Source organism: Ceratotherium simum, chromosome 35 (genome assembly GCF_057802395.1).
Source record: "Ceratotherium simum simum isolate JZ-2026a chromosome 35, ASM5780239v1, whole genome shotgun sequence".
Classification (NCBI taxonomy): domain Eukaryota; kingdom Metazoa; phylum Chordata; class Mammalia; order Perissodactyla; family Rhinocerotidae; genus Ceratotherium; species Ceratotherium simum.
In genome coordinates, this window is record NC_141934.1 from 7,301,110 (window position 1) to 7,324,329 (window position 23,220).

General features: G+C 39.7%; 1 protein-coding gene across 5 annotated transcripts in view; it reads left to right on the forward strand.

The window, feature by feature from the left end:
• PRR14L (proline rich 14 like) overlaps positions 1–23,220 on the forward strand; it is a 75,598-nt gene that overhangs the window by 20,415 nt on the left and 31,963 nt on the right. For all 5 annotated transcript variants that reach the window (XM_004429742.3, XM_087423932.1, XM_014786950.2 and 2 more), the window contains one exon: positions 4,161–4,233. In XM_004429742.3, the coding sequence (XP_004429799.2) occupies positions 4,161–4,233 (73 nt within the window). The remainder of the gene's footprint in view (positions 1–4,160; positions 4,234–23,220) is intronic.

The window sequence follows — 23,220 nt, forward strand, 5'->3', positions numbered from 1 at the left end:
TAGCAGTGATCCCGATGTTGAAATAGAGATCCATGTGAACTTTTAGCTTGAAAGTTGATTCATACAAAACAGATTTTGCAAGACATGTTAGTACATTAGTGATCACATGTCAAGATTTAACAAAATCTGGATGATAGAAATGTTTAGAACTCTACCTCTAGGAATCCTGAAAGTTAGAACATTTAGCTGATAAAGTATTGTAGGAAAAGGAAATTATCTGATAAATTTCTGCACGTTTATTATATGATTGGCTGACCTTGAGGGAGTGGGGGAGTTACATACAGTATTGTTATGCTACATGTCCATTGCTTGCAGGTGGGCTGTTCTGTTCCTCTCATCTGTACTTGGGGCCCCAGACTAGTAGAGCTCCCACCTGATCTGGACATCGCCCATCACTGTGGTGGCGGTGGTTGCAGAGGGTGTCCCTCGCATCTAACCTCAGCCTCACATTCTGTTTCCTTTCAACCCAGTCAATTCCTGATCGTATTTGAGACCTCAAACCTTGTAGGGTCTCCAGCCCTCGGTGAGGGGAAACTTGTTTTTTTTTTTTTGTGAGGAAGATCAGCCCTGAGCTAACATCCATGCTAATCCTCCTCTTTTTACTGGGGAAGACCGGCTCTGAGCTAACATCTATTGCCAATCCTCCTCCTTTTTTTTCCCCAAAGCCCCAGTAGATAGTTGTATGTCATAGTTGCACATCCTTCTAGTTGCTGTATGTGGGACGCGGCCTCAGCATGGCCGGAGAAGTGGTGCATCGGTGCGCGCCCGGGATCCGAACCTGGGCCACCAGTAGCGGAGCACGCGCACTTAACTGCTAAGCCACGGGGCTGGCCCAGAAACTTGTTTTTCTTAACTGAGAACCTTTTAAGAGAAGTCAGCAAGGCAGAGGGAGAGTGGAATCACTCGTAGCTTCTGCTTTTCTCCTTCCCTGTTAGGAATCGTGGCTAACCAAGGAGAAGGGGAAATGGCTGAAGCAGTTGCCTTGGCTCTCAACCAGGGTATTTTGGGGCATCCATCTAAGGACACCTCTGTAGAGCAGCAAATGGGGCAGAGCTAAAATCCCAGCAGCCCCTCCAGGGGCCAGAGCCAGTAGGGTTAATTATACAAGCTCACCAGAGTCCTTTGGAAGCTAAAGGAACCTGTAGGTTGCCAACCTGAGCTCAGCTCTCATTTTAGAGGGGTTCTTGTAGGCCCAGAAAAGCTTAGGGTAGTCACTCCAGATGACATACTGGAATGTGTTGGTGATGATCCTGTTGACTTTTCAAACAGAAAGGGATAACAAGTGTCTAAGGTCTAATGAATGATAGAAGCTTCTGCTCCTAGAGCACCCACCGCTGACAGGGCATCTTGTTAGGTGTTTATGTGGTCACCATTTATTCTTACAACCATCTGTAAGCTTGCTCTCAGTGCTGTGTAGCTAGTAGGTTGAAACAGAGCTCTAACTCCTCATCCCATAATCTTTTGCTCCAGCACATTGCCCTTTCCATAAAGTATTAATGTGAAAAGATGTTCTAAATAGCATCTAATCTCATACCTCAGACATTTAGCCTAAGAACTGGAAAAGTGGGGAGTAGTGTCATTTTGGAGAAAGGATCAAATGTAACTACAAATGAAGATGTTTTCTAAACCTCTTATTTTGAAATAATTGGAGACTTACAGAAAAGTTGCAAAAATAGTACAAAGAATTCCCATATACCCTTCATGCAGATTCCTCACGTTAACATTTTACCACATCTGCTTTTTTTTCTTCTGAGTAATTTGAGAGTATGGTCGCAGACATGATACGTAAATAGTTCACTATTTATTTCCTAGCAAACAAGGACATTCTGTTACGTGACCACAATACATTAATCAAAATCAAGAAATTAACACTGATCTGAGTACATTTATTTATCTAATCTACAGACCATAGTCAAATTTGCCCAATTGACACATTGATGTCTTTTGTAGCAAAAGAAAATGGTTTTTTGGTCTAAGAGAAATTCAGGATCACTTGTGGCATTCAGTTGTCATGTCTGTTTAGTCTCCTTTAATCTGTAATGGTTCCTCAGCCCATGACCTTGACACTTTTGAACAGTACAGGCCATTTATTTTGTAGAATTTCCCTCAATTTGAGTTTGTCTGATGTTTCCTCATGACTAGATTCTGGTTTTGCATTCTGGGGGCAGGAGTCCCACAGAAGTGGTGCTGGTTCTTCTCAGTGCATCTTCTCAGGAGCCACATGGTGTTGGGGTGCCTCATTCCTGGGGAAGTGAACTTCCAACACTTGGTTCAGGTAGAGTCTGCCAGATTTTTCCACTGTGAAGACACTTTTCCTCTTTGTAATTATTAAGTATCTTGTGAGAAGATATTTTGAGACTATGTAAATATTTGTTTCTCATTCAAACTTTTAGCTACTAGTTTTAATATCCATTGATTGTTCTTGCTTGAAGTAATTATTACTGTGATGGTTGCCAAATGGTGATTTCCTAATTCCATCATTCTTTCTGTGGTAAGAGCCTTCTCTTCTCCCCATTTACAAATGAGTTTGGTCTGGCATCATGCTAGAATTCATACTTTTTTGCCAAACACAGTAGCGTTACACGTAAGTTATCTGGGAGATACTTGTTTTTAGGTTCGTGCTCTACAAAAATATTCCATATTAAAGTTGCAGTAGAAAATGAAAGAGTCTTGCTTCATATATGACAGTCCATTCTAGTCCTCATCTCTTACTTCCAATGATTATGTTTTATTTCCCCCTGTGTTCACCTGTATTTGCCATTGTTTTTATCTTCCCTCACCCTCCGGGATTCTGTTTCCACCACAGGTCTTTGCTTAGAGCCCAAATGGCTTTGCTTATTTTTTGCTTTTTTTAAGTGCTATAAAAATTAAGAGAAAAATATCAAAAGTTGTAGCAATGATTTCGCTATCTGTAGCTTTAGATGAGTGTGATGTCAGAATCTTCTTGTAGATACCAGTTAAATAAACGTCAAAAAAATTGTTAAGCCTTAGGGCAGGGCAAAAAGGTGACCTGGAAGGAAAGTTTAGTGTGAGCGGCCATCTTTGGTTGCTCAGTGTCTCCCAGCTGGGAAACCTGATAGAACCCTTACCTCATGGGGCTTACCTCACCCTTGCCTCAGGTGCTGCCACAACGTGCACATTCTGCCACTGACCCTTCCCATTTATCTGAATTCTGTCTGTAGAAGGAAACTGGTCATTGATGGTGTTCTCCCTTATTTCTATCTCCAATGAAGGAGAATGGAAAGAAAAGGTAGCCCTTCTAAGAAGTTTAAGAAGAAAATGAGTATGTGATACCTAGAATGGTTAGAGACTGAGATACAGCTGATTTCCCAATATTTTCCTTTCAGATGAAATTAAGATTACATTGCAGCAATTTATTATTATTATTATTTATTATTATTATTTTGTTTTTGGTGAGGAAGATTAGCCCTGAGCTCACATCTGTGGCCAATCCTCCTCATTTTGCTGAGGAACATTGGCCCTGGGCTAACATCCATGCCCATCTTCCTCTATATGTGGGACACCTGCCACAGCATGACTTGATAAGCGGTGTGTAGTTCCTCGTGTAGAATCCAAACCTGTGAACCCTGGGCCGCCAAAGCAGAGCGTGTGAACTTAACCACTACACCACCAGGCCGGCCCCTGCAATTTGTTTCTTGATTAAGAAGGTATTTCTAGGGCCGGCCCCTTGGCTTGGCGATTAAGTGCGCGCACTCCACTGCTGGTGGCCCCGGGTTCGGATCCTGGGTGCACACCGAGGCACCGCTTCTCCGGCCATGCTGAGGCCGAGTCCCACATACAGCAACTAGAAGGATGTGCAGCTATGACATACAACTATCTACTGGGGCTTTGGGGGGAAAAATAAATAAATAAAATCTTAAAAAGAAGGTATTTCTAGGGTTTTGTTTGGATTGCAGGCCAACATTTTAAACTTCTATTATCCACACCTTGGAAAACTTGGCTTTTCAAGCTCAAATTCTAGAGAAGGGGAAGTTTTTGTTAATTATATTTACTTAGATTTGAGGTTTCCTTCACTTCCCAATCTTTGTGACTGCTAGCAAATTTTCCAGAGTCATAAAGAAATCTCTCAAAGAATAATTTGCATTTGAGAGCCCAGGTATCTCTGAATCCTCCCTGACCACTGGATTTTCTTACTGCAGGAGGACTTCCAGATGCAGTCAAGCAAAGAACTTTCATGCACAGAAGTCCTTGAAGAATGTCTGAGGAGCAAAGGTATTTATTTTGCTCAAATCTTTTCCTTTTTCCACTTATTACACACACTGATTTAGTTCACAGTTCGCATTTTGCATTGGGAATATAAGGATTATAGGTCCCTGCCTTGCCAGATGGACTTAACTGTAGAAATTCTTGATGTTGCCCATGGACAGACTTGAAGACTCCTGGTATTATCTAGCAGTGCCTTATTTTTAACAGTAGTTTGCTTCCCACTTACTTTTTCCAGAATGAGTCCCTGTTGACGGTATGTTGAACGCTTATTGCTGATGTGCAATCTTTTATTTGATTTTAGGAAACTAAACTGCCTGTTTGAAAAGGTTAATGTGGACAGAGAAGGAATCCACCCAGTGTAGTTCAGCACTGTGGCAGGGTATTCCATTCTGGTTCTCCTGGGCAGAGATGGAAGAAAGCATTCACTCCAGGTCACCTTGAGCGTTTTCAAAACAGTTTCATTTCTGTTACCTCATTTTGCTCCTCAAAACAATGGTTGGATATAGGCATCTGAGATACTGCCTTTAGTTTGATTGATTGATCAAGGAGGAAGCTGAGGCCCAAAAGAAAAAGGGTGACTGAGCCAAGATTCTTCTCCCCCTGCCCCAGGCTAAAAATAATCTAAGATAACTTTAGAGAGCACTGTGTGAATGTATTACACAATTAAAGTTAATAATATAGAATAATCAGAACCTCCAAAATAAAAGCAAGATAGAGCAAATACATTTAATTATATGAACACTTTGTTACTGTGATATAATGTCATATTTGACTCTGCTTCTTGGCAGCCTGAACAGAAAAGGAAGCACAAATCATCCTTATGAGAAAGGACACTTCTCCCCGTTTATCAACCTGCTTTCTGCTGCTGGAGATTTTCTCTGTGGCTCAAAGGCTTGGCTGTCCAGTGTAGATTAAAGCTCTGAAGATGAGAATTGTCGCTTTGTACATAAGTTGCACCCGGTTCTTAGGGCCTTACTCGAGATGTAGTATAGCTCCACCACTGCTCACTGCAAGATCTTTTAGTGGGGCTCCAGTATTGATATAGGGAGTCTTTGGCATATTTTTACCCACATTTTGCCACAAAATTTACTGTCTGTGTGTGAACTACACTTTGATTTAACCACTGAACTGGCCTTTTATTTAAAAAAAAAATTTTTTTTTTTTTGAGGAAGATCAGTCCTGAGCTAACATCTGCCAATCCTCCTCTTTTGCTGAGGAAGACTGGCCCTGGGCTAACATCCATGCCCATCTCCCTCCACTTTATATGGGACGCCGCCATAGCATGGCCTGACAAGCGGTGCATCGATGCACGCCCGGGATCTGAACCCCGGCCGCCAGCAGTGGAGTGCGCGCACTTAACCGCTACGCCATGGGGCCGGCCCCGGAACTGGCCTTTTAAATGAGAGAACCAGAGTTATTTTCCACAAGGAAATCTGCCTTCTCAGATTTACCTAGTTACTCTCCACCTGAAAAGCTGGTCCACATCGGACGTGGATAAGGTGAGCTCTTCTGAAAGAAGAGATAAACTGAAAGAAGAGAGATCCTCAGATAAACTACTTTGTGGCACTTTTCTTCCTGTCCTGATACCATTCTTCTTTAATGACTTAAACTGGTAAAATTATTTTGTTTTTTCCCCCAAAGCCATGTTCAAGGTTCTCAGTTTGGTGTAGGGGAGCTTGAAAACGGCAGCTCTTCTGGAGTTTTTAGCAGCAGTGACCTAGTAATGCTGGACTGTGATACGTTCTTCCATTCAGTCCTGCAAGAACCTTTCGAGGCACCCCTGTGTTACACGTGGGGAAACAAGCTCAACCGTCTGGAGTCCCATCCAGGCATAGCAAGGCCGAAAGGAAGGTTCTGTGAAGGCAAGTCTCTGGAGCAGTTGAGCCCTGAGAGCATAAGCAGGACATGCTGCCGCCACAGATTTGAGTTCAACAGGTGCACGTGCTCTCCTGTAGTGTGGCCAGCCTCGCACCTTACTTTGCCACGGTCAGGATCAAGCATCTGCTAACTTATCATTTACTACAGAATTGAGAATTAAATGATGTTTCTTGGAAGTCTGGTTGTACTCTCTCTCCAGGGGCCCCAGCTGCCAAAATTTTCTGCCCAGATCACAGCTCTTAGTCCTGAGCATATTCGATTTAAGTTTTCCTGATGAAAACCTAACATGTCCTTGCTACCTTTAAGTGTTTGCACCATTGAGCACTGTGCAAATTGCTTTACATAGTTTTATTTATGTTAAGTTTTGATTATTCTGAATGGGGGCACCTCGAAGGTCAGTGTCCTGTAATGATTTATAAATTTTCAGAGGAATGAGTTTGGATCCCCTGCACTGAATTGTTTAGTAAGTGAACCTAGGCTGCTACACTCTCCCCTCCGTGTGTTGTTTTTCCTTCTCTGTACAAATGTTCCATTCACAGTACTCCCAGGTTAACATGGTATTCCAGACTTTTGAGATTCTTTATAGTCGTTACGTCTGCCGTGGCTCAATTAGGTAAAAAGAGAACAATCTTAACTTTAAAAGGACTTTTGTGTTAACTAAAAGGAGTATTTAGTTGGCAGGATGCTATTTTGTGTATCGTTCCTTATTTCTTGATTGCTATAGGGCAGACCAAAGAGAAGCAGGCGTGGGGGAGCAGTGATGGGTGTTAGCTTGAGAGGCCATTTCACAATGGGAGAGTGTCCTCCTGTCATGCCCTCTGACTGGTGCCTCTCCCTTCTGCTCTTCTGGGGTTTTTTGTTTGTTTTTTTTAATTGAAGTAACATTGGTTTATAACATTATATAGATTTGGGGTATGCATCATTATAATTTGACTTCTGTATAAACTACATTGTGTTCACTATCAAAAGTCTAGTTTCCATTCATCACTGTACAGATGTCCCCTTTACCGCTTTTGCCCTCCCCTCACCCACTTCCTCTTGGTAACTACCAGTCTTTTCTCTGTATCTATGTATTTGTTGGTTGTTTTGATTTTTGCTTTTTTTTAGTCTTCCACACAGAGTGAAATCATATGGTATTTGTGTTTCTCTGACTTATTTCATTTAGCATACCATCTAGGTCCATCCATGTTGTTGCAAATACCAAGATTTCATCTTTTTATGGCTGAGTGGTATTCCTGTGTGTGTGTGTGTGTGTGTGTGTGTGTGTACACACCACATCTTTATCCATTCATCTGCTGATGGGTGCTTAGGTTGTTTCCATGTCATAGGTATTTTAAATAATGCTGTAATGAACATAGGGGTGCATATATATTTTTGAATTAATATTTTTTATTCTTTGGATAAATACCCACAAGTGGAATAGCTGGATCATATGGTAGTTCTACTCTTAATTTTTTTTTTTTTAGATTTATTTATTTATTTATTTTTTCCCCCAACGCCCCAGTAGATAGTTGTATGTCATAGCCACACGTCCTTCTAGTTTGCTGTATGTGAGACGCGGCTTCAGCATGGCCGGAGAAGCAGTGAGTCGGTACGTGCCCAGGATCCAAACCCAGGCCGCCAGCAGCGGAGTGCGCGCACTTAACCATGGGGCCGGCCCTCTGCTCTTAATTTTTTGAGAAATCTTCATACTGTTTTCCATAGTGGCTATACCAATTTGCATTCCCACCAGCATTATACGAGGGTTCCCTTTTCTCCACATCCTCTCCAACACTTGTTATTTCTTGTCTTTTTAATAATAGCCATTTTGACAGGTGTCAGGTGATATCTCATTATGGTTTTAATTTGCATTTCCCTAAATAATTAGTGATGTTGAACATCTTTTCATGTGCCTGTTGGCCATCCATATATCTTCTTTTGGAAAAATGTCTGTTCAGATCCTTTCTTCATTTTTTTTTTTTTTTTAAAGATTTTATTTATTTATTTTTCCCCCCAAAGCCCCAGTAGATAGTTGTATGTCATAGCTGTACATCCTTCTAGTTGCTGTACGTGGGACGCAGCCTCAGCATGGCGGGAGAAGTGGTGCATCGGTGCGGGCCCGGGATCCGAACCCAGGCCACCAGCAGCAGAGCGCACGCACCTAACCGCTAAGCCACGCCGGCCCTCCCTCTTCATTTTTTAGTTGGGGTTTTTTTGTTGTTGAGTTGTATGAGTTCCTTATATATTTTGGATATTAACCCCTTATTGGATGTATGATTTGCAAATATCTTCTCCCTGTCAGTAGGGTTTTTCATTTTGTTGATGGTGTCCTTTGCTTTGCAGAAGCTTTTTAGTTTGATGTAGTACCATTTGTTTATTTTTGCTTTTGTTTCCCTTGCCTGAGGAGATATATTCAGAAAGATACCACTAAGACTGCTGTTAAAGAGCGTACTATGTGTTTTCTTCTAGGACTTTTATGGTTTCAGGTCTTACATTCAAGTCTTTAATCCATTTTGAGTTAATTTTTGTGTATGGTCTAAGATAATGGTCTACTTTCATTCTTTTGCATGTGGCTGTCCAGTTTTCCCAGCACCATTTTTTGAAGAGACTTTCCTTTCTCCCTTGTATGTTCTTGGCTCCTTTGTTAAAATTAGCTGTCCGTAGATGTGTGGTTTTATTTCTGGGCTCTCAATTCTCTTCTTTGATCTGTGTGTCTGTTTTTCTGCCTATACCATACTGTTTTGATTACTATAGCTTTGTAGTATACTTTGAAATCACGGAGTGTAATACCTCCAGCTTGGTTCTGTTTTCTCGGGATTGCTTTGATTATTCAGGGTCTTTCGTTGTTCCATATAAATTTAGGAATCTTTGTTCTATTTCCATGAAAAATGATTTTTGATAGGTGTTGCATTGAATCTGTAGATTGCTTTAGAAAATATGGACGTTTTAACTACTTTAATCCTTCCAATCCATAAGCACAAAATATCTTTCCATTTCTTTGTGTCTTTCTTGATTTCTTTCAGCAATGTCTTATGGTTTTCAGTGTACAGGTCTTTTACTTCCTTGGATAAATTTATTCCTAGGTCTTTTATTCTTTTTGTTGCAATTGTAAATGGGATTGTTTTCTTGATTTCTCTTTCTGCTAATTTGCTGTTAGTGTATGGAAATGGAGCTGACTTTTTTTTTTTTTTTTTGATTTTATTTATTTATTTTTTCCCCCCAAAGCCCCAGTAGATAGTTGTGTGTCACAGCTGCACATCCTCTAGTTGCTGTATGTGGGACACGGCCTCAGCATGGCCGGAGAAGCAGCGCGTCGGTGCGCGCCCGGGATCCGAACCCGGGTCGCCAGCAGTGGAGCGCGCTCACTTAACCACCAAGCCACGGGGCCGGCCCTGGAGCTGACTTTTGTATGTTGATTTTTTTGTACCCTGCAACTTTATTATTTTTGGTTATTATTTCTAATAGTTTTTTGGTGGATTCTCTAGGGTTTTCTATATGTAAAATCATGTCATCCTCAAATAGTGATAGTTTTTCTTCCTTTTCAATTTGGATCCCTATTATTTCTTTTTCTTGCCTAATTGCTCTGGCTAGGACTTCTAAAACTATGTTGAACAAGAGTGGTGAGAGTGGGCATCCTTGTCTTATTCCTGTTCTTAGAGTGATAGCTTTCAGTTTTTTCACCACTGCATATAGGTTAGCTATAGGTTTGTCATATATGACCTTCATTATGTTGAGGTACTTTCCTTCCATACCTATTTTATTGTTATCATAAATGGATGCTGAATCTTGTCAAATGCTTTCTCTGCATCTGTTGAGATGATCATATGATTTTTATTCTTCATTTTGTGAATGTGTATCACGTTGATTGATTTGTGGATGTTGAGCCATCCTTGCATCCCTGGAATAAATCCACATTGATCGTGGTGTATGATCCTTTTAAAGTATTGTTGTATTTGGTTTGCTGATTTTTCTTTTTCTTTTTTTTTTGTGAGGAGATCAGCCCTGTGCTAACATCTGCCAATCCTCCTCTTTTTTTGCTGAAGAAGACTGGCCCTGGGCTAACATCCGTGCCCATCTTTCTTCACTTTATATGGGACGCCGCCACAGCATGGCTTGCCAAGCAGTGTGTCAGTGCACGCCCGGGATCCGAGCTGGCGAACCCCGGGCCGCCACAGCGGAGCGCGCGCACTTAACCACTTGCGCCACTGGGCCGGCCCTGGTTTGCTAATATTTTGTTGAGGGGTTTTGCATCGATGTTCATCAGTGATACTGGCCTGTAATTTTCTTTTTCTTTGTTGTTCTTGTCTGGTTTTGCTATCAAGGTAATGTTGGCCTCATAAAATGAGTTAGAAAACATCCCCTCCTCTTCAGTTTTTTGGAAGAATTTGAAAAGGATAGGTATTAAATCTTCATTGAATGTTTGGTAGAATTCACCAGAGAAGCTGTCTGGTCCTGGACTTTTGTTTTTTGGGAGGTTTTTGATTACTGTTTCAATCTCTTTACTTGTGATTGGTTTGTTCAGATTCTCTGTTTCTTCTTCATTCACTTTTGGGAGGTTGTATGATTCGGGGAATTTATCCATTTCTTCTAGATTATCCAATTTGTTGGCATATAGCTTTTCAAAGTATTCTCTTATAATCCTTTGTATTTCTGTGGTATCCATTGTAGTTTCTCCTTTTTTGTTTCTGATTTTATTTGAGCCTTCTCTCTTTTTTTCTTAGTCTACCTAAGGTTTGTCCATTTTTTAATCTTTTTAAAGAACCAGCTCTTAGTTTCATTGATCTTTTCTATTGTCTTTTTAGTCTCTATTTCATTTATTTCTGCTCTGATTTTTTTTTTTATGTAACTTTTATTTTATTTTATTTTTTTTGTGAGGAAGATCAGCCCTGAGCTAACATCCATGCCAATCCTCGTCTTTTTGCTGAGGAAGACTGGCCCTGGGCTAGCATCTGCACCCATCTTCCTCCACTTTATATGGGATGCTGCCACAGCATGGCCTGACAAGTGGTGCGTCGGTGCGCGCCTGGGATCCAAACTCGGGCTGCCAGCAGCAGAGCATGTGCACTTAACCGCTACGCCACAGGGCCAGCCCCGACTGCTCTGGTTTTTATTATTTCCTTCCTTCTACTGACTTTGGGCTTCATTTGTTCTTCTTTTCTAGTTCCTTCAAGTGTAATGTTAGACTGTTTGAGATTTTTCTTGTTTCTTGAGGTAGGCCTGTATTGCTGTAAACATCCGTCTTAGTACTGCTTTTGCTGCATGCCATAGATATTGGTATGTTGTGTTTTCATTTTCATTTGTCTCTAGGTATTTTTTTATTTCTCCTTTGATTTCTTTGTTGATCCAGTAATTGTTCAGTAGCTTGTTATTTAATCTCCACGTATTTGAGACTTTTTTGGCTTTCTTCTTGTTATTGTTTTCTAGTTTCATACTGTTGTGGTCAGAGAACATGCTTAATGTGATTTCAGTCTTCTTAAATTTATTGAGACTTGGTTTTTTTCCCACTGTATGGTCTACCCTTGAGGATGTTCCATGTGCACTTGAGAAGAATGTGTATTCTATTTGCTTTTGGATGTTATGTTTTATATATATATCTATTAAGTCCATCTGGTGTGATGTTTCGTTTAAGGCTGGTGTTTCCTTCTTGACTCTCTGTCTAGATGATCTATCCATTTATGTAAGTAGGATATTAAAGTCCCCTATTAATACTGTGTTGCTGTCAGTTTCTCCCTTGAGATCTGTTAATGATTGCTTTATATATTTTGGTGCTCCTATGTTAGGTGCATATATATTAATAAATGTTATGTCTCCATGATGGATTGTCCCCTTTATCATTCTGTAATGTCTATCTTTGTCTCTTGTTGTCTTTTTTGGCTTGAAGTCTGTTTTGTATGATATAAGTATGGCTACACCCGCTTTCTTTTGGTTGCCATTTGCTTGGAGTATCATCTTCCATCCCTTCAGTTTGAGCCTGTGTTTGTCTTAGAGCTGAGATAGGTCTCCTGGAGGCAGCGTATTGTCAGGTCTTGTTTTTTAATCCATCCAGCCACTCTGTGTTTTGATTAGTGAATTCAATTCATTTGCATTTGGGGTGATTATTGATTTATGAAAACTTAATACTGCCATTTTATCTTTTTTTTCTTTCTTTCTTTTTTTTTTTTGTGCTGAGGAAGATTAGCCCTGAGCTAACATCTGTGCCGGTCTTCCTCCACTTTATATCTGGATCACCGCCACAGCATGGCTGACAAGTGGTGTAGGTCCGCACCTGGGATCCGAACCTGAGAACCCAGGCTGCCAGAGTGGAGCGCACTGAACTTAACCACTACGCCATGGTGCTGGCCCCCATTTTATCTTTTGTTTCCTGGTTGCTCTGTATTTCCATTATTTCTTTTCCCTTGTGTTTTTGTCTGCCATTTCAGTTTGGGGGTTTTCTGTGATGTTTTTCTCAGTTTTCCCTTTTTTTGTTTCGTGTCTGTGTTCTGAGTTTTTGTTTTGTAGTTACCATGAGGTTTATATAAAAGGTCTCGTAGATAAGATAGTCCTTTTTCTGCTAATAGCATCTTATCTTCATTTGCCTATACAGGTTCCATCCTTTTCCTCTTCCCCGTCTGTGTTTTTATTGTCACAAATTATCCCTTTTTGTGTTGTGAGTTTGTTACCAAATTGAAGTGGTTATAGTTATTTTTAATGTTTCCTTTCCCTTTAACCTTTATATTATAATTAAGAGTTTATCAACCTGCTTTGATATAGAGTTGCAATTTTCTGTTTCTGTCTGTCTGTTTATCATCTTGCTCAAAGTTTTGTATACCTTTGCCTTTTTGTTTCAGGTAGGAGAACTCCTTTCAACATTTCTGATAAGGCAAATCTGGTGGTGATAAACTCCCTGAGCTTTTGTTTGTCTAGGAAATCCTTTAATTGTCCTTCATATCTGAAGGATAACATTGCTGGATAGAGTATTCTTGGCTGACAGTTTTTATCTTTTAATGTTTTGAATATATCATTCTGTTCTCTTCTGGCCTGTAGATTTTCTGCTCAGAAATCTGCTGATAGCTTAATGGGGGTTACCTTATAGGTTGTTGGTTTTTTTTTTTCCCTTGGCTTCTTTTAATATTCTTTCTTTGTCATTGACTTTTGACCGTTTTATTATCATTTGTCTTGGAGAAGGTCTTTTTGCATAGAGATGATTGGGTGTTCTCTTAGCTTCATAGATTTGTATATCTACTTCCTTCCCCACATATTGAAAGTTCTCTGCTATTATTTCATTAAAAATCTCTGCTCCCTTCTCTCTCTCTTCTCCTTCTGAGATACCCATTATCCTTATGTTGCCCTTTCTAATGGAGTCATAATTCTCCTAGAATTTCTACATTTTTTAAAAATCTTAGTTTTCCTTTTCTACCTGCATCATGCATAGGTTTCTATCTTCAAGCTCACTGATTCTGTCTTCCATATGGTCTGCTCTATTTCCAGTGCTTTCTAATGCATTCTTCATCTCATTTATTGAGTTCTTCAGCTCTGGAATTTATTTGGTTGTTTTTATTAGAGTTTCAGTCTCTTTGGTAAAGTATTCCCTCTGTTCATTAATTTTATTCCAGAGCTCATTGAACTGCCTTTCTCAGTTTTCTTGTGGTTTCGTTGAGTTTCTTCATGACAGCTATTTTGAATTCTTTATCAGTTAGATCACAATCTTCCATGACTTTATGTTTGGTTTCTGGAGAATTGTTATTTTATTTTTGTGAAGTCCTGTTACTTTTTGTGATGCTTGATGAGTTATTTCTCTGCTGGTGCATTTGTCATAGCACACTTTTCTTTTTTAAATATAGCTTTGTTTGTTTTGATTCTATTTAGTGAGTTAAAGATTAGAGGCCTTTCTTTTCTGTTTCAGTAGGTGGTGCTATAGCACCAGTTTTTGGTTTCTCTTACCTGAGCTGCCTCTGGCTATATTTGAGGAACTGCATGTTTTACCCTCCACCACCTCTATTAGGGGTGTTACCAGTACTCTTGTCATCACCACCTGCGCCTCTGGGGTCACTGATGCCTTGCTGTTGCTGGTGTCACTATGGTTACTGGCTTCACCACCAGGGATACAGGGATGGCTGGCACCTCTACCACATCCGAGATTACCTGGGTCGGAAGCATCGCCACTGTGGCAGGGGGAGGGAGAGAGTGTGGAGGGAGCTGGGTTCTCAGGGCACCGCCTCTGCTGTTGCCTGTTTCCTTGAGGCCACGGGCGCTGCTGCAGTTGGAAGACCTGAGTTGTGTGTGCACCTTTGCTTCTGCTACCAGCTCTGATCCTGGGCAGGTGGCCCAAGATCATAGGGCTGCGCATCCACTGCTGCTCTGTTCCATGTGGCCACAGGCACCTGCCAGGAGGCTTGAGTTAGGTGTGCACCTCCACTCCTGCCTTCTGGGTTCTCTGGGGCTGAAGGTGTCTGGCTCAGTCACTGCAGCCAGGGGTCCAGGATCCTGGGCACCGCCTCCGGTGTTCCCCTGGTTCACCTCGTCTGTGTGCTCCAATCCACCCACCTTTGTAGGTACCAATGTGCAGATCTCTCCAGAGACCTGGTGTGTTGGGCAATGTAGCCTTTATTGAGTTATGGATATTTTACTCCCTGTAGATTGAAGGGGAGATGATTTATGCCACCACGATGATAATGTCTCTCCTCTGCTGTTCTGAGTTTTAATTTGGCTATTTCACCATAATTTTCTGTTTAGTATTTTATAAAACTGATATCAAGTTTTTGTTTTTGTTTTCTGGGTTTCTTTTCCCCAGAGAATTCCATGTAACTGGGCTTGTGTGGGAAGGTTGTGTGTAAGAAAGATAGAATGGGCACTGGAAAAAATACCAGTATTAGTTCCCACTAATTAATGTTGGACTTAGTTCCCACAGTAGTAATCTCTATTAGGGCTTATTTGGGAATTCTCTAAAATAGGAGAGTCACTAGAAATTGGAAAAACGTTGAGGAAATACCTTTTTTTTTTTCTGGTGAGGAAGATTATCCCTGAGCTAACATCCGTTGCCAATCCTCTTCTTTTTAGTGAGAAAGATTGGCCCTAAGCTAACATCTGTGCCCATCTTCCTCCATTTTATATGTGGGATGCCTGCCACAGCATGGCTTGATAAGCAGTATGTAGGTCTGTGCCCAGGATCTGAACCTGCGAATGCCAGGCCACCGAAGCAGAGCGCACGAACTCAACCACTATGCCACCGGGCCAGCCCCAGGAAATACATTTTTATGCAAAAATGAAAGCAGTCAAGGGGGGAAGACTACCATATATAATTTTTGGAACTAGATAGTTTAAATTATTTAGAATTATCGAAGTTGAAACAGTTTTTTAAAGGCCTCTATTTCTGTTATGTGAATAAATTAAGCATTATGAGTAGATGGAATGAACCTGTCGATAAAGCCCTTATGCCTTATGTGCATCTAGATTCTTGGAGTTTATTGCTTTGTTTTTATAATTTGGAAGGAATATTTCCTGTTTTCTAGTCCCTATTTATGTCATTATCTTCCTATAATTTACATTTTTGGGGGTGAAAGGTTAAAAAATCAACTGGGACCATACCTGTTTAATAGGCAACACAGAAGAAGTCTAGACATTTGAGGAACTGAATTTTTTTCTTTCTTTTTTTTTTTTAAGTAAGATATAATTTACACACAATAAAATTCTCCCCTTTTTTGTGGGGTGTACAGTTCTGTGAGTTTTGACAAACACATACGGTTGTGTAACTACCACTGCAATCTAGATATAGAGCATTTGCTTCACCCCAGCAATTTCTTGAAGATTCCTTTTATAGTCAGTCCCTTTTGCCACCACCGGTTCTTACCAACCACTCAAATTTGTTTTCTTTTTTTCTGCTGAGCGTGATTCACCCTGAGCTATCATCTGTGCCAGTCTTCCTCTATTTTGTACATGGGTCACCGCCACAGCATGGCTGCCAGTTAGTGGTGTAGGTCTGTGCCCGGGAACCAAACGTGGCCCGCCAAAGCAGAATTTGCCAAACTTGACCACTAGGCCACGGGACCAGCCCCTGTTTTTGCCTTTTCCAAAATGTCATATAAAATGTAATCACCCAGGAGAAGCCTTTGAGTCTGACTTCTTCTGTTTGGCATAGTGCATTTAAAATTCATTCACATTGCTGTGAATTATCAGAAGTTCATTGTTCCCTATTGCTGTAGTGTTATCCTATTGTCTAATTGTATCACAATTTGTTTATTTCCAATTTGAGTTGTTTCTAGTTTGAGCAATTATAAATAAAGCTGCTATAAACACTTGCATATGAGTTTTCGTGTGAACATGAGTTGTCATTTCACCTGGGCAAATACTTAGCCATGGGACTGCTGGGTCATTTGGGATGTATGTGTTTAATTTTATAAGAAACTACCAAACTGTTTTCCAAAGTGGTTGTACCATTTTGTATTTCTACCAGCGATATATAAGAGTTCCAGTTGAGGAGTTGAATCTTTTTTCATGATTTGTTAATTTATTTATAATTTGTAAAGCCAGGTATTCAGTGGTCCGTAGAAGCTTAGGAGGTGTCGAAAGCTTGTAGGGGTGTCTGCAGCTTTCCTTCTACCTCTAAGCAGCCTTTGTGAGCCTCTGCAGGAAAGCCTCGTTCTGTAAGACATTACAGTATTGCTAACCTGTTACACATCTTTCTGAGGATGAGATGTAAGGTAAACCAAAACTGATGTCATATTTAGTTTTCACAGACTAGCCATTTAATTTTTTGATCCAGGAAAAAGTTTTGATGGAAATGCTGTTGAATCCTTCTCAACCTCTGGCATGTCTATCCTAAATTATGATTATATGGAGATAACACCAAAAAAAAAAGTCTAATTTCTCTGATGTTGCTTATGTTATAATTGGAGTGTACGGACTTTTTTAAAAACAATTTTATTGAGATATAATTTACATACCATAAAGTTCACCTAAATTATACAATTCAGTGAGTTTTTTGTATACTTACAGAGTTGTGCAACCATCACCATAATTTGATTTTTATCACTCCCAAAAGAAACCTTATACCCATTAGCAGTCATTCCCTATTTGCTATTCCTTCTTACCCCTGGCCTCTTCCAACCACTTATCTACTTTGGTCTCTATAGAGTTGCCTATTCTGGACATTTTATGTAAATGAGACCTTACAATATGTGGTCTTTTGTGACTGACTTCTTTCACTTTCACATAAAGATTTTAAGGTTCATCCATGGTGTAGCATGTATAAGTACTTCATTCCTTTTTATGGCTGAATAATATTCCATTTTATCCATTTACCAGTTGATAGACATTTGAGTTGTTTCTGCTTTTTGATTATTATGAATAATGCTCCTGTCACCATTTGTGTACAGGTCTTGTATGGACATAAGTTTTTAATTTCCTGGAGTAGTTACTTAAGAATGGAATTGCTGGGTTATATGGTAACTCTATGTTTAGCATTTCGAGGAATTGGCAAACTGTTTTCCAAAGTGGCTGGACCATTTTATAATCCTACCAACAATGTATGAAGGTTCCAGTTTCTCCACATTCTCTCCAACACTTGTTATTTTTTGTTCTGTTTTGAATTATAGCCATTTTAATGGGTGTAAAGTGATATCTTACTGTGATTTTGGTTTTCATTTCTCTAATGACTAATGATGTTGAATGTCTTTTTATGTGCTTATTGACTGTATATCTTGGGAAAGTGTCTATTCAAATCCTTTGTCTTTTTTTTTTTTTTCTACTTTTTAAAAAATTAGTAATTTATAGAACAGTTTAAGATTTACAGAGAAATTGAGCACATAGTACAGAGAGTTTCCATATCCCTCCCCTCTCCAGAGGCACAGTTTCCTCTGTTGTTAACATGTTAGTATGGTACATTTGTTACAATTAATGAACCAATATTGATACATTATCATTAACTAAAGTCTGTAGTTTATTCAGATTTTCTTAGTTTTTAGGTAATATCCTTTTTCTGTTCTAGAATCCCATCAGGATACCACATTGCCTTTAGTCCTCATATTGCCTTAGGCTCCTCTTGGCTGTGATAGTTTCTCACACTTTTATTGTTTTTGGTGACCTTGAGAGTTTTTGAGGAGTACTGGTCGGGTATATTGTAGAATGCCTCTCTTTTGGGATATGTTTGATGTTTTTCTCATAAGACTGGGGTTATGGGTTTTGGGGAGGAAAATCACACAAGTAAAGTGCTGTTTTCATCATGTCATTTCACGGGTGTGTACTCTAAACATGAGGTAGTGTTTGTCAGATTTCTCCACTGTGAAGTTACTCCCCTCACACCCTTTCCATACTGTACTCTTTGGAAAGAAGTCACTATGTACAGCCTACACTTACGGAGTGGGGAGTTATGTTCCCTCTGCCTATTTTCAAATAAGATTTTTTGTCTTTTTATTGTTGAGTTGTAAGAATTCTTTAGGTATTCTAAATACAAATCCCTTGTCAGATAGATGATTCGCAAATATTTTCTCCCAGTGAGTTGTGTTTTCACTTCTTGGTGTCCTTTGAAGCACAAAAGTTTTTAGTTTTAATGGAGTCCAAGTTATTTGTCTTTTTTATCACTTGTACTTTTGATATCTTAGCTAAGAAATCATTATCAAACCCAGGATCATGGTTTACTCTTGTGTTTTCTTCTAAGAGTTTTATAGTTTCAGCTCTTACATTAAGGTCTATGATCCACTTTGAGTTAATCTTTTTGTATGATGTGAACTAGGGTCCGAATTTATTCTTTTGCATGTGGATATCCAGTTGTCTGAGCACTATTTGTTGAAAAACTATTCTTGGTCCCATTTGTCAAACATCAGTTGACTGACTATGAATTTTAGAGTTTATTTCTGGACTCTGAGTTCTGTTCTATTGATCTTTATCTCTGTCCTATGCCAGGGCCACACTATCTTGATTAGTGGAGCTTTGTTTTTGAAATCAGGAAACGTGAGTCTACCACCTTTGTTCGTCTTTTTCAAGATTGTGTGTCCCTCACATTTCATTTGAGTTTCAGGATTAGTTTTTCAATTTCTGCAAACATAAGCACTTTTCTTTTTCTTTCTTTCTTTTTTCTTTCTTTCTTTCTTTTTTTTGCTGAGGAAGATTCTCCCTGAGCTAACATCTGCTTCCAATCTTCCTCTTTATAGACATGAGCTGACACACAGCATGGCCACTGACAGACGAGTGGTGTAGGTCAGAGCCCAGGAACCGAACCTGGGTCGGCAAAGCAGAGCACACTGAACTTAACCACTAGGCCACCAGGGCTGGCTCAACATAAGCACTTTTTAAATGGTTTTTAATAAAACTAAAAATCCAGGATCTTCAGGTGAGGTCATGAAACTCCTGTGCTTCTAAAAAGGGCCCATACCTCACAGAATACATTTTTTAACCTCCAGTACACCTAATACTTTTTTTTTTAATGTACCACATTTTCTTATTTTTTTATTTTATTTTTATTTTTTTGTGTGTGAGGAAGATCAGCCCTGAGCTAACATCCGTGCTAATCCTCCTCTTTTTGCTGAGGGCGACCGGCTCTGAGCTGACATCTATTGCCAATCCTCCTCCTTTTTTTCCCCCCAAAGCCCGAGTAGATAGTTGTATGTCATAGTTGCACATCCTTCTAGTTGCTGTATGTGGGATGCGGCCTCAGCATGGCCGGAGAAGCAGTGCGTCAGTGCGCGCCCGGGATCCGAACCCAGGCCACCAGTAGCAGAGCGCGCGCACTTAACCGCTAAGCCACAGGGCCGGCCCTGTACATTTTCTTTATCCATTCCTCCATCAATGGATACTTAGGTTGTTTCCGATGTCTTGACCACCATAAATAATGCTGGAGTGATCATGGGGTGCAGATATCTTTTCAGAGTGGAATTGCTGGATCGAGTATACCTAATACTTTTAACAACTTCCCTAATCTAATTCTTCATTCAGCCAACATCTGTTATGTACCTCAGTGTGCCAAGGTCACTGTCAGGTACTGAGTCTGCAACAATCATTAAGATCCAGTTTCTGCCCTCAAATAGCTCCAGTCTCATGGAGGTGATATATTAAACAAATAATTGAGAAACACTGTTACAGAAGTTTTGATAAGGATATTGTACAAGGGAGTGGGGGCCCAGAGAATGGCTAGCACTAACCAAGTGTGGACTCTGTCTGGCACTTCTAAGAGCTTTATGTATATTAACTCATCTAATCTTTACAAGTAGGTAGGTACCATCTTTCTTCCCATATTATAGATGAAGACCAGGTCAGTGTTCCACAGCTTTTTGAAAACTTTCTAATAAACATAAAATTGCCTCAAACTCTTTTTAAAGTTCTCTTTATTTCAAATAAATGTGATTAAAAACTATTCAAAAGAGTGGGCAAGGTATCATTTTGCTTTCAAGCTGTTCACAACTCCTCTTCCCCACCCAATCTACCTCCTCCCTAAGACTGTCGACTAAGTGGAGAACAGGCATTTTTCCAGCAGGTAGGGCCTCTGAGGGAGAGTCCTGCCTTAAGTGCTTTGCGCAGTAAACAGTTTGAGGAGGGATGAAGAGTTTTAGAGTTTTCCTGAGCAGATACAAGGAGGGATACAGGTAGGATGGTGCTGGCACAGAGAGAGAAGGCCCAGAATATAACCAAATGGTTTAGTGAATGCTACAGCGTCCAATAGTAAAACCATTGGAGTATTTGTATCTATGCAAACTTACGGTAACCAGTATGCAATTATCCATCTAATATTTGCTGATTCCAAATATTTTTAAATGCTGTGTCCTAGCCTAGTTATTAAGTTTATCGTTTTAACTATTCTCAGGTCCAGTAAAAGCAAAATCAAAAGCAGAGCAAAGGAAGGGCACTTTTCCTTTATGTGGCCGGCACTGCACCCGGTGTTGTTTTACATATATTATTTAATTTAATCCTCAAAATAGCACTTAGGTAAGTGTGCTTCCCCTCTTTTTCACAAAGGAGGAAGCTGAGACTCAGAGAGGTAAGTAATATCACAGAGCCCAGCTGGCCTGCCTTGAAGGTTGCTGCCCTTTCAATAATCGCTGCTCTCAGTACCTTTTGAGAAATGGATAGGGAAGCCCAAGGAACACACTATTAATACTCTTTGTTATTTGACCTAATTGTATTTATTAATTCCACAAATATTTATTGAATGCTATTAAGTACCAGGTGTTATGCTGGAAGAGGAGAGACCAAAACAAACCCGATCCTTACCCTCATGAAGTTTATATTCTAGTGAAAATTCAATCTTTACATTGATTTGCATTTTGCTTTATCTGTTTATTGCAGGTTTTCTGTTATGTACATACATATACACATATACACATGAATGTGTATAGCCTTGAGTTTGTTTTTTTTTTTTTTTTAATGAGGTGTGCTCCATTTAAAATTAACTTTTTTTTTTTTAATTTAATTCCCCCCCCCAAAGCCCCAGTAGATAGTTGTATGTCATAGCTGCACATCCTTCTAGTTGCTGTAAGTGGGACGCGGCCTCAGCATGGCTGGGAAGCGGTGCGTCGGTGCGCGCCCGGGATCCGAACCAGGGCCGCCAGCAGCGGAGCGCGTGCCCTTAACTGCTAAGCCACGGGGCCGGCCCAAGTTTGTTTTCTAAAAAGGAAGGAGGGATGAAAATTTTGTAGATTAACAAGTTTGGGGAACTTCTTTATACTGCATCTTATACCTAGGATTTCAAAGAAACTCTGTACAGTAAAACTCCTTTATGAATCACATTTATATTCTGCTTAGAAAGGTTTTTTGTTTGTTTTTTAATGTCTCATAATGGAAAATTTTAAATTTATTCAGAAGTGGAAAGGAGGATATACTAAACCCCCATGTACTTAGCTTCAGTAATTACTAACTCATGATCAGTCTTGTAGAAAGGCAATTATTGCAAGTAATTGGGTTCAAGACGAGTATTCAACTTACCGATTAATCTCTTACATAAGATTTTATGTATAACTGTTCTTCTTTTTAGAGGAATTTTATCTATGACTTATTTAATGTTTATTCAAGTAATAAGATAGTCATCTAATGATATAAACTGTTGTATTGTGAGTCTAATTTATTCATGTTTTACAATAGAAGCTTCCTTTTTTTTTTTTTATTTTTATTTTATTTTATTTTTTTTAATTTTTTGTTTATTGCAGTAACATTGGTTTATAACATTGTAAAAATTTCAGGTGTACATCATTGTACTTCTATTTCTGCATGGACTACATCATGTTCACCACCAAAATACTAATTACAACCCATCACCACACACATGTACCGAATTATCCCTTTCACCCTCCTCCCTCCCCTTCCCCTCTGGTAACCACCAATCCAATCTCTGTCCCTATGTGTTTGTTTATTGTTGTTATTGTCTACTACTTAATTAAGGAAATCATACGGTATTTGACCTTCTCCCTCTGACTTATTTCACTTTGCATTATACCCTCAATGTCCATCCATGTTGTCACAAATGGCTGGATTTCGTCGTTCTTATGGCTGAGTAGTATTCCATTGTGTATATATACCACAGCTTCTTTATCCATTCGTCCCTTGATGGGCACTTAGGTTGCTTCCAAGTCTTGGCTATCGTGAATAAGGCTGCAATGAACACAGGGGTGCATGTACCTTTGCAAATTGGTGTTTTCAAGTTCTTTGGATAAATATCCAACAGTGGAATAGCTGGATCATATGGTAGTTCTATCGTTGATTTTTTGAGAATCTCCATACTGTTTTCCATAGTGGCTGCACCAGTTTGCACTCCCACCAGCAGTGTATGAGAGTTCCTTCTCTCCACAACCTCTCCAACACATGTTGTTTTCTGTCTTGTTAATTATAGCCATTCTGACAGGCGTGAGGTGATATCTCATTGTAGTTTTGATTTGCATTTCCCTGATAGTTAGTGATTTTGAACATCTTTTCATGTGTCTGTTGGCCATCTGTATATCTTCTTTGGAGAAATGTCTGTTCAGGTCTTTTGCCCATTTTTTAATTGGGTTGGTAGTTTTTTGTTGTTGAGATGCATGAGTTCTTTATATATTTTGGAGATTAAGCCCTTATCAGATGTATGGTTTGCAAATATCTTCTCCCAATTGTTAGGTTGTCTTTTCATTTTGTTGATGGTTTCCTTTGCTGTGCAGAAGCTTTTAGTTTGATGTAGTCCCATTTGTTTATTTTTTCTATTGT